Source organism: Pristiophorus japonicus, chromosome 8 (assembly GCF_044704955.1).
Source record: "Pristiophorus japonicus isolate sPriJap1 chromosome 8, sPriJap1.hap1, whole genome shotgun sequence".
In the NCBI taxonomy this organism is placed as follows: Eukaryota; Metazoa; Chordata; class Chondrichthyes; family Pristiophoridae; genus Pristiophorus; species Pristiophorus japonicus.
In genome coordinates this window covers 204,523,140-204,537,127 of record NC_091984.1, presented here as the reverse complement: position 1 = coordinate 204,537,127, position 13,988 = coordinate 204,523,140, and the positions used below count along the sequence as shown (strand labels likewise).

At 41.6% G+C, this 13,988-nt stretch overlaps 1 protein-coding gene across 2 annotated transcripts; it reads right to left on the bottom strand.

Moving 5' to 3' along the window:
• Window positions 1-3,804: 3,804 nt before the first annotated feature.
• LOC139268938 (diablo IAP-binding mitochondrial protein-like) lies at window positions 3,805-13,252 on the bottom strand. Of its 2 annotated transcripts, XM_070887805.1 has the most exons (7): window positions 13,168-13,252; window positions 12,867-12,969; window positions 9,384-9,500; window positions 7,920-8,048; window positions 7,005-7,115; window positions 5,905-6,001; window positions 3,805-4,157 (listed from the first exon to the last, which is right to left on the bottom strand). In XM_070887805.1, exons 1-7 carry the CDS (start codon window positions 13,215-13,217, stop codon window positions 3,931-3,933), a joined length of 834 nt encoding a protein of 277 aa, XP_070743906.1. In that variant the 5' UTR covers window positions 13,218-13,252; the 3' UTR covers window positions 3,805-3,930. The 2 variants fall into 2 exon arrangements, with proteins under 2 accessions (XP_070743906.1, XP_070743907.1); XM_070887806.1 differs by lacking the exon at window positions 9,384-9,500.
• Window positions 13,253-13,988: the final 736 nt, after the last annotated feature.

The window sequence follows — 13,988 nt, the reverse complement described above, 5'->3', positions numbered from 1 at the left end:
TGTTGTGGCTCGGGGTCAAATTTTATTTGATAATACTCCTGCGAAGCACCTTGGGATTTTTTAACGACGTTAAAGGCACAAGATAAATGTACCGGTAAGTTGTTGTTGGTGAAAAATAGTCATTTTTTTGTATGTTAAAGGGCATTGGTGATGAGCATGTGCAACATTCAGCAGTCGCAGAATTAAGTTGCAATGTGAGGTTATCCACTTTGATGACAAAAACACAAAGGCAGAATATTATCTGAATGGTGGCAGATTAGGAAAAGGGGAGGTGCAACAAGACCTGGGTGTCATGGTACATCAGTCATTGAAGGTTGGCATGCAGTTACAGCAGGATGTGAAGGCGGCAAATGGTATAAAAACATAGAAAATAGGTGCAGGAGTAGGCCATTCGGCCCTTCGAGCCTGCACCGCCATTCAATGAGTTCATGGCTGAACATGCAACTTCAGTACCCCATTCCTGCTTTCTCACCATACCCCTTGATCCCCCTAGTAGTAAGGACTACATCTAACTCCTTTTTGAATATATTTAGTGAATTGGCCTCAACAACTTTCTGTGGTAGAGAATTCCACAGGTTCACCACTCTCTGGGTGAAGAAGTTTCTCCTTATCTCGGTCCTAAATGGCTTACCCCTTATCCTTAGACTGTGACCCCTGGTTCTGGACTTCCCCAACATTGGGAACATTCTTCCTGCATCTAACCTGTCTAAACCCATCAGAATTTTAAACGTTTCTATGAGATCCCCTCTCATTCTTCTGAACTCCAGTGAATACAAGCCCAGTTGATCCAGTCTTTCTTGATAGGTCAGTCCCGCCATCCCGGGAATCAGTCTGGTGAACCTTCGCTGCACTCCTTCAATAGCAAGAATGTCATTCCTCAAGTTAGGAGACCAAAATTGTACACAATACTCCAGTTGTGGCCTCACCAAGGCCCTGTACAACTGTAGCAACACCTCCCTGCCCCTGTACTCAAATCCCCTCGCTATGAAGGCCAACATGCCATTTGCTTTGTTAACCGCCTGCTGTACCTGCATGCCAACCTTCCATGACTGATGTACCATGACACCCAGGTCTCGTTGCACCTCCCCTTTTCCTAATCTGTCACCATTCAGATAATAGTCTGTCTCTCTGTTTTTACCACCAAAGTGGATAACCTCACATTTATCCACATTATACTTCATCTGCCATGCATTTGCCCACTCACCTAACCTATCCAAGTCATTCTGCAGCCTCATAGCATCCTCCTCGCAGCTCACACTGCAACCCAACTTAGTGTCATCCGCAAATTTGGAGATACTACATTTAATCCCCTCGTCCAAATCATTAATGTACAATGTAAACAGCTGGGGCCCCAGCACAGAACCTTGCGGTACCCCACTAGTCACTGCCTGCCATTCTGAAAAGTACCCATTTACTCCTACTCTTTGCTTCCTGTCTGCCAACCAGTTCTCAATCCACGTCAGGGCACTACCTCTAATCCCATGTGCTTTAACTTTGCACATTAATCTCTTTTGTGTGGGACCTTGTCGAAAGCCTTCTGAAAGTCCAAATATACTACATCAACTGGTTCTCCCTTGTCCACTCTACTGGAAACATCCTCAAAAAATTCCAGAAGATTTGTCAAGCATGATTTCTCTTTCACAAATCCATGCTGACTTGGACCTATCATGTCACCTCTTTCCAAATGCGCTGCTATGACATCCTTAATAATTGATTCCATCATTTTACCCACTACCGATGTTGGCCTTTATAGCTAGGGGGGGTTGAGTATAGGAGCAGGGAGGCTTGCAGTTGTACAGGGCCTTAGTGAGGCCTCATCTGGAATATTGTGTTCAGTTTTGGTCTCCTAATCTGAGGAATGACATTTTTGCTATTGAAGGAGTGCAGCGAAGGTTCACTAGACTGATTCCCGGGATGGCAGGATTGACACATGAGGAGAGATTGGGTCGACTGGGCCTGTATTCACTGGAGTTTAGAAGGATGAGAGGGGATCTCATAGAAACACATAAAATTCTGACGGGACTGGACAGGTTAGGTGTAGGAAGAATGTTCCCGATGTTGGGGAAGTCCAGAACCAGGGGACATAGTCTAAGGATAAGGGGTAAGCCATTTAGGACTGATGAGAAACTTCTTCACTCAGAGTTGTTAACCTGTGGAATTCCCTACCACAGAGAGTTGTTGATGCCAGTTCATTGGATATATTCAAGAGGGAGTTAGATATGGCCCTTACGGCTAAAGAGATCAAGGGGTATGGAGAGAAAGCAGGAAAGGGGTACTGAGGTGAATGATGAGCCATGATCTTATTGAATGGTGGTGCAGGCTCGAAGTGCTGAATGGCCTACTCCTGCACATAGTTTCTATTGGCTGTTTGAGAAGCAGTACAATCATATTGCAGTATGATTGACTGCTAATAGCCCCATATTCCTCCCAAATCTCAATCAACCCCAATGACTCACATGGTTTTATTTGTGTTACACTAAACAGAATAAACTATTCATCCACTTGTACTTTTTAATGCTTTTAAGCATTCGTAGACAGAAGGAAATAAATTTGAAAAATCCATTTCATGACAGTCATTTTGAAGTTAACAAGTGAAACAAAACCACTATGCAAATTCCCACTGAGTTATTTTCATTAGACACTGGAGTATGTATGTATCTACCAAAGTGGTAACCCAGTTACACTCTAATTTAAAACCTTTGGTCTGTTTAGTCAAGCTTTAAACAATTTGAAAAATACAGAAAGAAATCACCTAAAGTACCAGAACACACTTATTGGGAGGAGGAAGGCTTCAGGTGAGAGTAGATGAATTTCACACCCACCCTCCTGGAGATGTGGGCCATTAAAAAGCAGTTAATGCCAATAAGCTCCTTTAAAAGCAGCTTGATCTATGGTGACAAGGCAAAAACAAATATTCTGTGAGCATTTGTCACATATGCTGATGGGACTTCAGACCAGTCTCCTGTGGATGGAATTTCTCAACAGTTGAAAGTGCGTTCTGCTTGGATAATATCCTGAAATTTCACTTCATTACCTTTTGGAGTCCATGGTTTTATCGTTGTGGAGCTTTTAATAATCAGCTGCTGGTTGCCTCGGGGAAATATTATAAATTAAATTATGCTCGGTCCATTGGGGAGGAAGCTTGATGGGACACTTTATTTGGTTGTATGTTTATTTTTATATTTAAGGGAAGATTATAGGAATGCAAGTAAGGAAAGGAGAGCTGGAATGAAAATCAGAAGTGGTTCTCTCCCAAACATGTGGCTCCTCATCTTTCCAGCTTGATCAGCCTTCTGTGTAGCTCAATGACAGACATGCTTAAGAGCTGTTTGAACATTATTTTGGGGCTATGCTGAAGGAACGAAGGGTACTTTTTGGTCATTAAAGACAGATGCTAAAGATCATATTCCCACTGTGGGTTACACATACATAACACTCGTCGCCAAGAGCATGCAGAAATCAAATGCAGACAGTGGAAGGAACATGCGGCAAACCCGGTTCCCCACCCTTTCCTTCAACCACTGTTTGCCCCACCTATGACAGAGACTGTATTTCCCGCATTGGACTGTACAGTCATCATGAAACTCATTTTTAGAGTGGAAGCAAGTCTTCCTCAATTTTGAGGGACTGCCTATGATGATGACCTAATACAAGATTGATGGTCCAGCTCACTCTCACAATTAACATAATAAAATATATCAATTTTGTTAAAGTCGAAGAGCTGACACAGCTAGAATCATTGCTGTTAGCAATTCTATTGAGAATATTTTTATAGGGCCTAAAATGATGAATTCTTAAAAGGTCTCAACAAAAAGAATCGACTGTTTATTACAAAATTGTTATTGGTACAATTTACAAACATTTGCAAAGAGTTCACACAAGCTACATTTCCCTGATTCTAAAATGCAGTGAATCATTTATTTATACAGGTTAGTCTTCCCGTAAATACTGTTCAGGTATTTCTTCTGCTGCTGCCAGATTTGCAGCCTGTTGAGTGGCTGTCACTGCAGCCTCTTCTGTTCTTTTTATATGAATTTCTTCGACCTGTACTTCAGCCAATTTAGCCTCAGCTTTTAGGGCCAATTGTTTCATCTCTCTCACCTGACTCTGTGCCATCTGTATATGGGTGTGTGCAGTTATTGAGGCTGGATCTGCACCTGGGGAAAAGAATCTTAGAATTAGAACTAGGTCAGTTAGGAAACACTTTGTCCACACAAAGGATAGTGAAAATCTGGAAGCTCTCAACCAAAAGGCTGTGGATGCTGGGCCAATTGAACGTTTCAAGACTGAGATAAATAGATTTTTGGTGGGTAAGGGTATCAAGGGATATGGAGCAGAGACGGGTAAACACAAGAAATAGGAGAAGGATTAGGTCATTTGACCCCTCAAGCCTGCTCCACCATTTAATAAGATCATGGACTCAGCTCCACTTCCCTGCCCGCTCCCCATAACCCTTTACTCCATTATCTCTCAAAAATCTGTCTATCTCCGCCTTAAATATATTCAATGACCCAGCCTCTACAGCTCTCGGGCAGAGAATTCCACAGATGTACGACCCTCAGAGAGAAGAAATTCCTCCTCGTCTCAATTTTAAATGGGCGGCCCCTTATTCTGAGACCATGCCCCCTAGTTTTAGTTTTCCCTATGAGTGGAAATATACTCTCTGCATCCAACTTGTTCAGCCCACTCATCTTTTATAGGTTTCCATAACTCCTGAAGCTTCTGAGTCCAATGAGTATAGACCCAACCTACCTTCATAAGTCAACCCACTCATCTCCGGAATCAACCTAGTGAACATTCTCTAAATAGCCTCCACTGCAAGTATATTCTTCCTTAAATACAGAGACCAAATTTGTACGCAGTACTCCAGGTGTGGCCTTACCAATACCCTGTACAGTTGTAGCAGGACTTCTTTGCTTTTATACTCTAGCCCCCTTGCAATAAAGGCCAACATTCCATTTGCCTTGCTGTACCTGCATATTAACTTTTTGTATTTCATGCACAAGAACCCCCAGGTCCCTCTGTACTGAAGCACTAAATGGAGTTGAGATACAGATCAGCCATGGTCAAATTGAATGGTGAAACACTCTCGAGGGGCTGAATGGCCACTCCTGTTCCTATGATAATAAAATTAACAATGAGGGAGGGAAGGAGACAAAATTATCTGATCAAATATGGCAGCATTTGGTCTTTTCACTTCCGGGGTCCAATATTCCAGGCAGACATCAAATGCATCTTTTCTGGCGATTGCAAGGGTCCTACAAAAAACAATGATGTCCACACTCAACTCACTTTCTGATGGACATGGGTTCACAGTACACCATCCAGAATTCAGCACTGTATTGGATGTCTCAAGATGATGTTTTACTACGTTCAAGGCACTATATAAATGTAAGTATCTGTTGTTGCTCTGTACATCCGCAGATTTCTACTGATCACAAGTCATCAATAGGCTACCTATCTGGGCAATATACTTCAAAACTTAAATTCTTCAGCTTAATTGTTCACAACACTATTTTTTATATATAAACATTTAAAATAATGCTGCCCAAGTATTTACATTGCATCTTAGAGTGGCATTTGGTTTCTGCAAGTCACATTAGCAAGAACATGTAAAATTGCAATTATTTTCCCATTTATCAGATGCTAAATGGTGCATGCATCATTCGTTGATCTCAGTAGATATTAATTGTATTGCACTGAACACAAACAACTCTTCCAGTTGACAGCACACTCATACCTTTTTCATGACATTTGGATCTCCATTTGAAAAGTATTTTTTTTTTTGCATCATAACTAAATAGCATGCAACCAAACCATGTCTTTGTAGCTTCAATATACACAATACCTGTTTGTAGCTTCAATATACACAGGTCCAGTTTGTAGCTTCAATATACACAATACCTGTTTGATATGCGGCCTCTGCTGCCATTTCAGACAGGCCGACTGCAGTCATCCACTTGGACTCAAAACTGAAATAAGTTTCCTGCTTTGTTTTCATCTGCAATTATATTACAAAAGGTAACAGTTATAAATCACTAGCAGCTTACCTAGAAATAATACACAAGGTTTTTAAACAGTTATGTTTCTTGTTTAAAATATGCATCATTCTATGCATCTCTCCCTTTGGAAAATAATGCTTGTTTTTTTTAAATAATTACTTTAAATTAAACTGGAAGAGTCGACAAAGGATCAGAGGTTCAAACTAGTCAAAGGCAAATTTAAGGTCAATATGTGGAATCTTTACTTCACACAAGGAGTGATCTACACGGAATGGACTCTCCAATGGAGTAGTGGAAGTGAAAAACCTAGAATCATACAAGAACCAATTAGATGCTGCAGTGGGGATACTTTAGGATTCATTGTGGATGGACGGGCAGAATGGCTTCCTCATTCATAATTTTCTTATAACTTCTGTAAATTGGCACTAGAAAAGGTAGTTTCATAATAAACAGTATTTTGTTACAATTTTATCTGTGTGCTTATTCACAGCATGTTCCCAACCTTTTTTTTATTTACAGGAAGTGCTGCAGTGGGTTCAATATGTGGAAGCTTTACTTCACACAAGGAGTGAACAACACATGGAATGGACTCTTTGCACCTCTGGGACCTGGATTTAAATCCAGCTTGCCCGATGGGATGAAGGCCCCTCATTTCTGGCATACAGGCCCGAGATGAAATGAGTTTGGGCAGTCTCAATTTTGCTTCTTGTACATGTGGACTCCAAGCACAAAACATGACTTTAATTTGAAACTAGATTGGCAAACTCAATCTGGTTAGTGTGGGAAATGGACTGACTGGCAAAGTAAGGAATGCTGTTCTGACGTTGGGGATAAAGGACAGTGTTGCGGCAGAATAGCAGAAGGTTTTACTTTGCAGCAATCGGTGTTATATGTGATTTGGGAGTTCCGGTTACTGACACTGGAAGCCTGAAATAGGAAAATGTTCTCTGCCCATTATAGCTTTAAAGTACATATAATTTGAGAGCAAACACTGAAACGTACCGTTACACGAGCCTCAATTATGATCTGCCAAATAGCATCTTCCTCTTTATCGCTTATCTTGCCAGCTAGGCCAGTATACTGCCGCTGAAGTGAGATCAGGGTGTGGACTGCCTGGAGTAGACCAAGATATTTATGAGAAGACAGCATTTATTTTAGAAAGCAAACATTAAATAAAAGACAAAGTCAGTTTCCTTAATCTAATGGACAGCTATCTAGCTGTCATACTTTGCATTCTTTAAGTTTCTACAAATTTACACATGTACAGTCTTTGATAATTCTCTGAACAGCAACTTTACTCATTTAAAACAAAATAAATTGAATAACAAAATTCTAGTAACACGCAGCATCTGTTTTTGAACTACGTTGCAGATTCGATGGGCCAAATGGCCTCCTTCTGTGTTGGACTATTCTATATATGTAGACATGGTCGGGGAGGTCAGCTTGCTTATCACTAGGAATCTAAGGTGCCCAGATAGAACACCATATGTGGGCCAAAACATAGGATATACGGCACAGAAACAAGCCATTCAGCCCAACGCCCATGCTGGCGTTTATGCTCCAGTCAAACCTTCTCCTGTCTTTCCACATCTATCTCTCATCAGCATAACCCTCTATTCCCTTCCCCCTCATCTGCTTATCCAGTCTCCCCTTAAATGCATTTCTACTATTCGCTTCAACCGCTCCTTGTGGTAGCAAGTTCCACATTCTCAATTCAGGAACAAAAACTCACAGTTTGCTAGAAACCTCCTATCAGAGGATCAGAGTAGCAAAAGAAAGTTTAAACTACTGTAACATGCAGGTCTGCTGGCCTTGCAGCTGAAGGAAGCACTGGTGATGAAAACTCCCACAGGAAAGGAAACAAAAATTTATAAATTGTAACTTTAGCAAACAAAAAGCAATTCTGCTTCAGCATACCTTAATATATTCTGTCAAAGAATCAATTAGTGCCAGTGTTGTTTGTGACAGAAAGGTATTGGCACCATCAGTTACCAATGAGACAGCCCGTTTGATTAAATCTTCATGAGTAAGAGATGTTGATTGAGACTGTGGCAGAAAATAAATGCAAATGTTAGGTATGGATATTTCTACCTGGAACTGGAAAAAGCAGCATCCATAGATACACAATACAATCAGTATGGGCTGGATTTTCGGGTTTTGGACGAAAACGGTAGCAATACGTGAAAATTACCATTTTCACTGCGCTACCAATTTTAGGCCGAACTTTTGGCCTTTGGGGTCTGTGCCAAGGGCACGTTGCTAAGGGAGGCATTGCACATTCATTCGCGGCACAAAATGCGATCCTTGCCAACAGTAGCGAGAGGTCATTTGTGCTGCGAGAGGGGCCTAGGGAGGGGGGGGGGGGGGGGGGAAATCAAAAAAAACATTCAAATAACATTACCAAGACCCCTAGCTACCAAATCACTGAAAAAAAAAAACTTTAACTAACTTACCTTTTTTGCAGGTTTTCTAGCTTACTGCTGCTAGCAGGGCTGCAGTCTGGACACGGCGTACGGGTCGGGAGAGTGCTGAAACTCGAACGGTAATAATGCAATCCGCGTCTTAACATGTCCGGCGCACCTCTCCCCAGCAGTATGTCCCATCGCTGTCACAAACTGGTAACCGAGGATCCCGCCCGGGCTTTGCGACCGGGCTTTCGCCGCGGAGGGTCAAACCCGGTCGTAAACCTCTCAAAAATCCAGCCCTATAGTTAATAATCTAGACCAAATGAACACACCATATCCAATCATATTATTTCAATATACCTTTTCCATTCAATTAAATTGTTTGAACGAGTTACTGTTTCATAGAAACATAGAAAATATTCAGATGTATACGCTTCATCAGAACTGAAAATTTAAATGTAAGCAAGCATTTTAGTAAGGTTAGGAAAAAGAGAGATAAACAGCAGTTTCTTCAATCACAGAGATTGGTCCGGATTTTGTGTTAATAATAATGTTGAAGCCATCAGTGCTCATCATTATTATAGAGTAAATCAGACAGCAACTTTCATAGTCCGTATATGCACAATTAAACGTGGAAATCCTGGAGTCTGAGTTACCCTGTTGCTCCACAGGCTGCGCTATAACAGTACCTCGTTGATGCAGCATTGGAAGACATGCAATGGTATGAAGTTGGGCTACTTGCCCACTAAACATGCCAGTAAAAGTTAGGGTTGGTGCATTTAGGAGTAAGTGAATTTTTAACGGCGTGATAATTACTGCTAATCTCTCTGGCCCCGAAAATTTAATTTTTAGATGTGTGAAGTCTCATTCCTTCAGAAATAAATTTGTCCATCTCTTTTATCTCACTCTCTTAATCACATCCGTCTCTCCCAATCTTTATTTCGCTTTTTGTACAGGATTTAAATCTAATTTATACTTTCTGGTTTAGATTCTGCATGTCTCTGTGAAGATTCTTCAATCGAATTGGTTGAAGAGCCTTGCTGTTTTTTTTATCTTGCTCAGACGCCAGAGATATCTTGTAGAGGGCACCGTGCTAGATCAGATACCGGATTAGTGATTAGTCTCTGCTCAAAAGCCCGCAAGAAAAAAAGTCAATGCTGCAGCTATATTTATTGGAAAACCAATGATGCATTTATCAATATTCAACTATAAAAAAAAAAAGAGCAAAAGGACAATAAATGTTCAATCCTTACAAACAATGTTAGCATTCCAATGCATCCTGCCAGTAAAATTCATGTTGCTACATTGTGGTTGAATTATACATAATGTGCCTCTGGATAACATGTGAAGATGGATAGGTACAATTTTTCTTAAAATCTAAGTGTCTTTAATAGTCAAACAAGTGTAAATATCCCTTACAGCAAAATTGGATTTATGTAGGAAAGTTTTCCCAAATTGATTAACTAAGTAAAATCCTTACAAAATAGTCACAGTGAGATATTGCTTATTAACAATGTACTGACATTACCCAAGGGGTAGACTCATGTCTAATAATAAATTTCTACCCGAGTAGCTAGCACCTCAGTCAGGGATGGTGCTCTGTCAACGTACAAGATGGCGTGTAGGATTTTTACAAAGGAACGATTCTACAAGCTGCGGTGAATGGAAAGGGGGGAAAAAATCACGATAGCTCACAATTTTTCTTTTTATGGTGCTCAAAAACAAACAACTTGTATTTATATAACGCCTTTAACATAGTGAAACATCCCAAGGCGCTTCACAGGTGTAATACGAGATTCAAAAAATTGGCACCGAGCCGCATAAATAGATATTAGCGCAGGTGACCAAAGGTTTGGTCAAAGAGGTATGGTTTAAGGAACGTCTTGAAGGAAGAAAGAGAGGTAGAGCGGTAGAGAGGCAGAGAGCTTTAGGTAGGCAGTTCCAGAGGCTTGGGGCCTAGGCAACAGAAGACATGGCCCCCAATGGTTGAGCAATTATAATCAGGAATGTTCAAGAGGGCAGAATTAGAGGAGCGCAGACATTTGGGGGGGGGGGGGGGGGTGGGGGTGCGGAGCTGGAGGAGATTAAAAAAATCAAAGAGCAAGTTATTATTTAAATGGAGAAAGATTGCAAAGTGCTGCAGTACAGCGGGACCTGGGGGTACTTGTGCATGAAACACAAAAGGTTAGCATGCAGCTACAGCAAGTGATCAGGAAGGCCAATGGTATCTTGGCCTTTATTGCAAAGGGGATGGAGTATAAAAGCAGGGAAGTCTTGCTACAGTTATACAGGATACTGGTGAGGCCACACCTGGAGTTTTGGTTTCCTTATTTACGAAAGGATATACTTGCTTTGGAGGCAGTTCAGAGAAGGTTCAGTAGGTTGATTCCGGAGATGAGGGGGTTGACTTATGAGGAAAGGTTGAGTAGGTTGGGCCTCTACTCATCGGAATTCAGAAGAATGAGAGGTGATCTTATCGAAACGTATAAGATTATGAGGGGGCTTGACAAGGAGGATACAGAGAGGATGTTTCCACTGATGGGGGAGACTAGAACTAGAGGGCATGATCTTAGAATAAGGGGCCGCCCATTTAAAACTGAGATGAGGAGAAATTTCTTCTCTGAGGGTTGTAAATCTGTGGAATTCGCTGCCTCAGAGAGCTGTGAAAGCTGGGATATTGCATAAATTTAAGACAGAAATAGATAGTTTCTTAAATGATAATTTCTCACCATTATTTCTCCACTCACTCTCCTCCAGTGGCAAAGAGAGGAGGGGATGTCTAGAGCAAATAGCCACCTATAGAGAAGTGGATGCAGTGGAAAGCTTTGAAGTGAAAAGATTGGGAAAGGCCAGGTGATAAGGGAATAAGGGGCTATGGGGAGCGGGCAGGGAAGTGGATCAGAGTCCACGATAGTATCAGCCATGATCTTATTAGCGGAGCAGGCTCAAAGGGCCATATGGCCTACTCCTGCTCCTATTTATGTTCTTATGTTCTAATGCCAAGAAGTCATAACCAAAGCAAATAGGGTATTAAGTTGTATTAACAGGTCTATTCAATATAAAATAAAGCACATCAGTTTGTCCTTGTAGAAGACCTAGGTTGGACCACATTTAGAATACCAAGTTCAGTTTTGGTCCCCTCAAATGGTGGGACATAGAGTCTTTGGAGAAGGTGCAGAAGATGATCACAAGAATGATTCCCAGCTTAAACAACCATAGTTACTCAGACAGGGTTAAAAATCTGGGTCTTTTCACTTTAGAGACATGTAGACTTCAGGGTGATTTAACAGAGGTATACAAATAAAGGGCTAGATTGTGTTCCTATTGAAAAACTGGGGTCACGTGTATAAGTTACAAAAGGCTAGATGTTCGGTGGTTCTACTTTTCCCAGAGATAGAAGAACTTCACAGGGATCAGTGCTGGGACCCCAACTATTTACAATCTATATTAACGACTTGGAGGAAGGGACTGAGTGTACCGTAGCCAAGTTTGCCGATGATACAGTGGACCTGAGTCCATGATCGGATCAGCCATGATTGTATTAAATGGCGGAGCAGGCTCGAGGGGCCGTATGGCCTTCTCCTGCTCCTGTTTCTTATGTTCTTACGTAACAATGGAAGAAGTTGTCAGCTCGTTCGCTGAGTGTTGACACCATACCTTAAAAAGAGAGCAGGCCCAGTTCCTGGGAGGGGAGGAGATCGTGACTTAAGGTAGTTGAAGTACTAATTTTGATAACCTAAAGGGATCAGAGAGGAATTTTCCAGATGTTTTTCTCCCTACATGACCGTGGGTTTTTAAATACAAAACCAAAATACAGGGTACTGCTGATGCTGGAATCTGAAATAAACACAGAAAATGCTGGAAATCTCAGCAGGTCAGGCAGCATCTATGGAGAGAAAGAGTTAATGTTTCAGGTCTGTGACCCTTCTTCATCTGTTTTTTGGCCTCTCCCAGGAAATTAAAGAATGAACTTGAATTATATAGCACCTCTCACAACCTCAGGACATCCCAAAGCATTTTACAGCCAATGAAGTACATGATTGCATGGCTGCTGATGGGTAGGAATGTTTAATCACGATGCTTCATTGTGAGAGGCAGGCTTGCTGATTACCCAGGCTTTGATTATTAATTTTCACTATTGTATTAACTACCTAATGTCACAGCAATATCCTTCAGTGACTAAGTAAGTCACCAACAGAATGGAACTGTATCATCTGCTGGTGTCACAGATCTGGCCTAAAATGTATTAAGGGTTTTGATTTTAATGGTCTAACAATAAAATTATACAAAAGTATTGATTGCCATCATCAGGCTAGATGCCCAACTATTACTGCTCTCAAATACTCAACTTCCACAACATTAGTCATCAGCATTCACAGGTCTTAACCACACGCATGAACTACTTCTCTCAACTGCATTATTTTTCAACGCACAATTTTAACAACTGTACAAATTGTACCTGTGAAATGGGAATAGCGGCCAGTGTTGCTCCCAGTCCCAGCGCAACTCTCTGCCACCTTCTATAGGGGCACCTGCTGTGGGACAAAGCCGAGGAGACGGTCCTTTTAAAAGACAAAAAAAAACACCATACATTAAACACGGCAGTGGGACGGTGGAGCAGAGCGCTTCGCCTACACTGTTACACTGCCACTTCTTTCAGTTTCGCAAGTCCGCCGCAGACTCCGCGCGCCACTCTGCTCTGACGCGGGAGCGATATGTTACAATATGGAAGCAAGGAGTCACAATTTGCCGTCAATTACCTGTACAGCCGGCCGCCCCGACACATCGCCCTGTAGAACGCCGCGGCCATTGTAGCAACATTCCATCCAGCTGTTACACGCAACGTCATGACGTTGGACTTCAGGAGCGAACGCGTCACCCCCCACCCCCCCAGTGAAGCTGCGCCGGCGCACAGCGGTGTAACTCCACACTGAGCAATGTCATTCTTTTAGTCTGTCGAAAAATTAAATCTCATCGGGCCTTGATCATTGATGGTGCTATGTATACTTATGGAATGACAATCACTTTCAGCAGTTTCAAAATATCCAGTCGCCAGGTCAAGTCCTTATTTGGACACACATGGCACTCTGCCCACAATAAACATTGCCAGTCATATTTGTCGGTGTCTTGCTGTTGCACTGTTCTTGCATCATGCGCATTTCAGCATTTTTTAAATGTCTAGCCTCTAATGTACACCGGTTTGTATCTTTTTGCCTTAATTTGGGCAATGAGCATAGGAGTGAAAGATTCATTTGTTTCCTGTATGTGGCTTTTTGACACAAAAGTACAAAGTCTGTTAAATATTTATAGTTATCTGCTGATTCTATACGGAAAACACATTTTATGAATGAGCCCTTGTGTTAACTATAATCAACTTAGCAGACATGTGGATTCCCAGAAAACGTTGTTCACTGGGGTCAATTGGCACCTTTACAATGGAACTCAAATCGATATATGTTGAAGGACATAACGTCGATAGAGATATTAATAACAATGTTTGATTTATTTCTCAGGAGAGGTAAAGAAAGGAAGCCTAGATTTCCCTAAGAATATGCCTAATGGAAAAAGTGTTGGGGTGCAA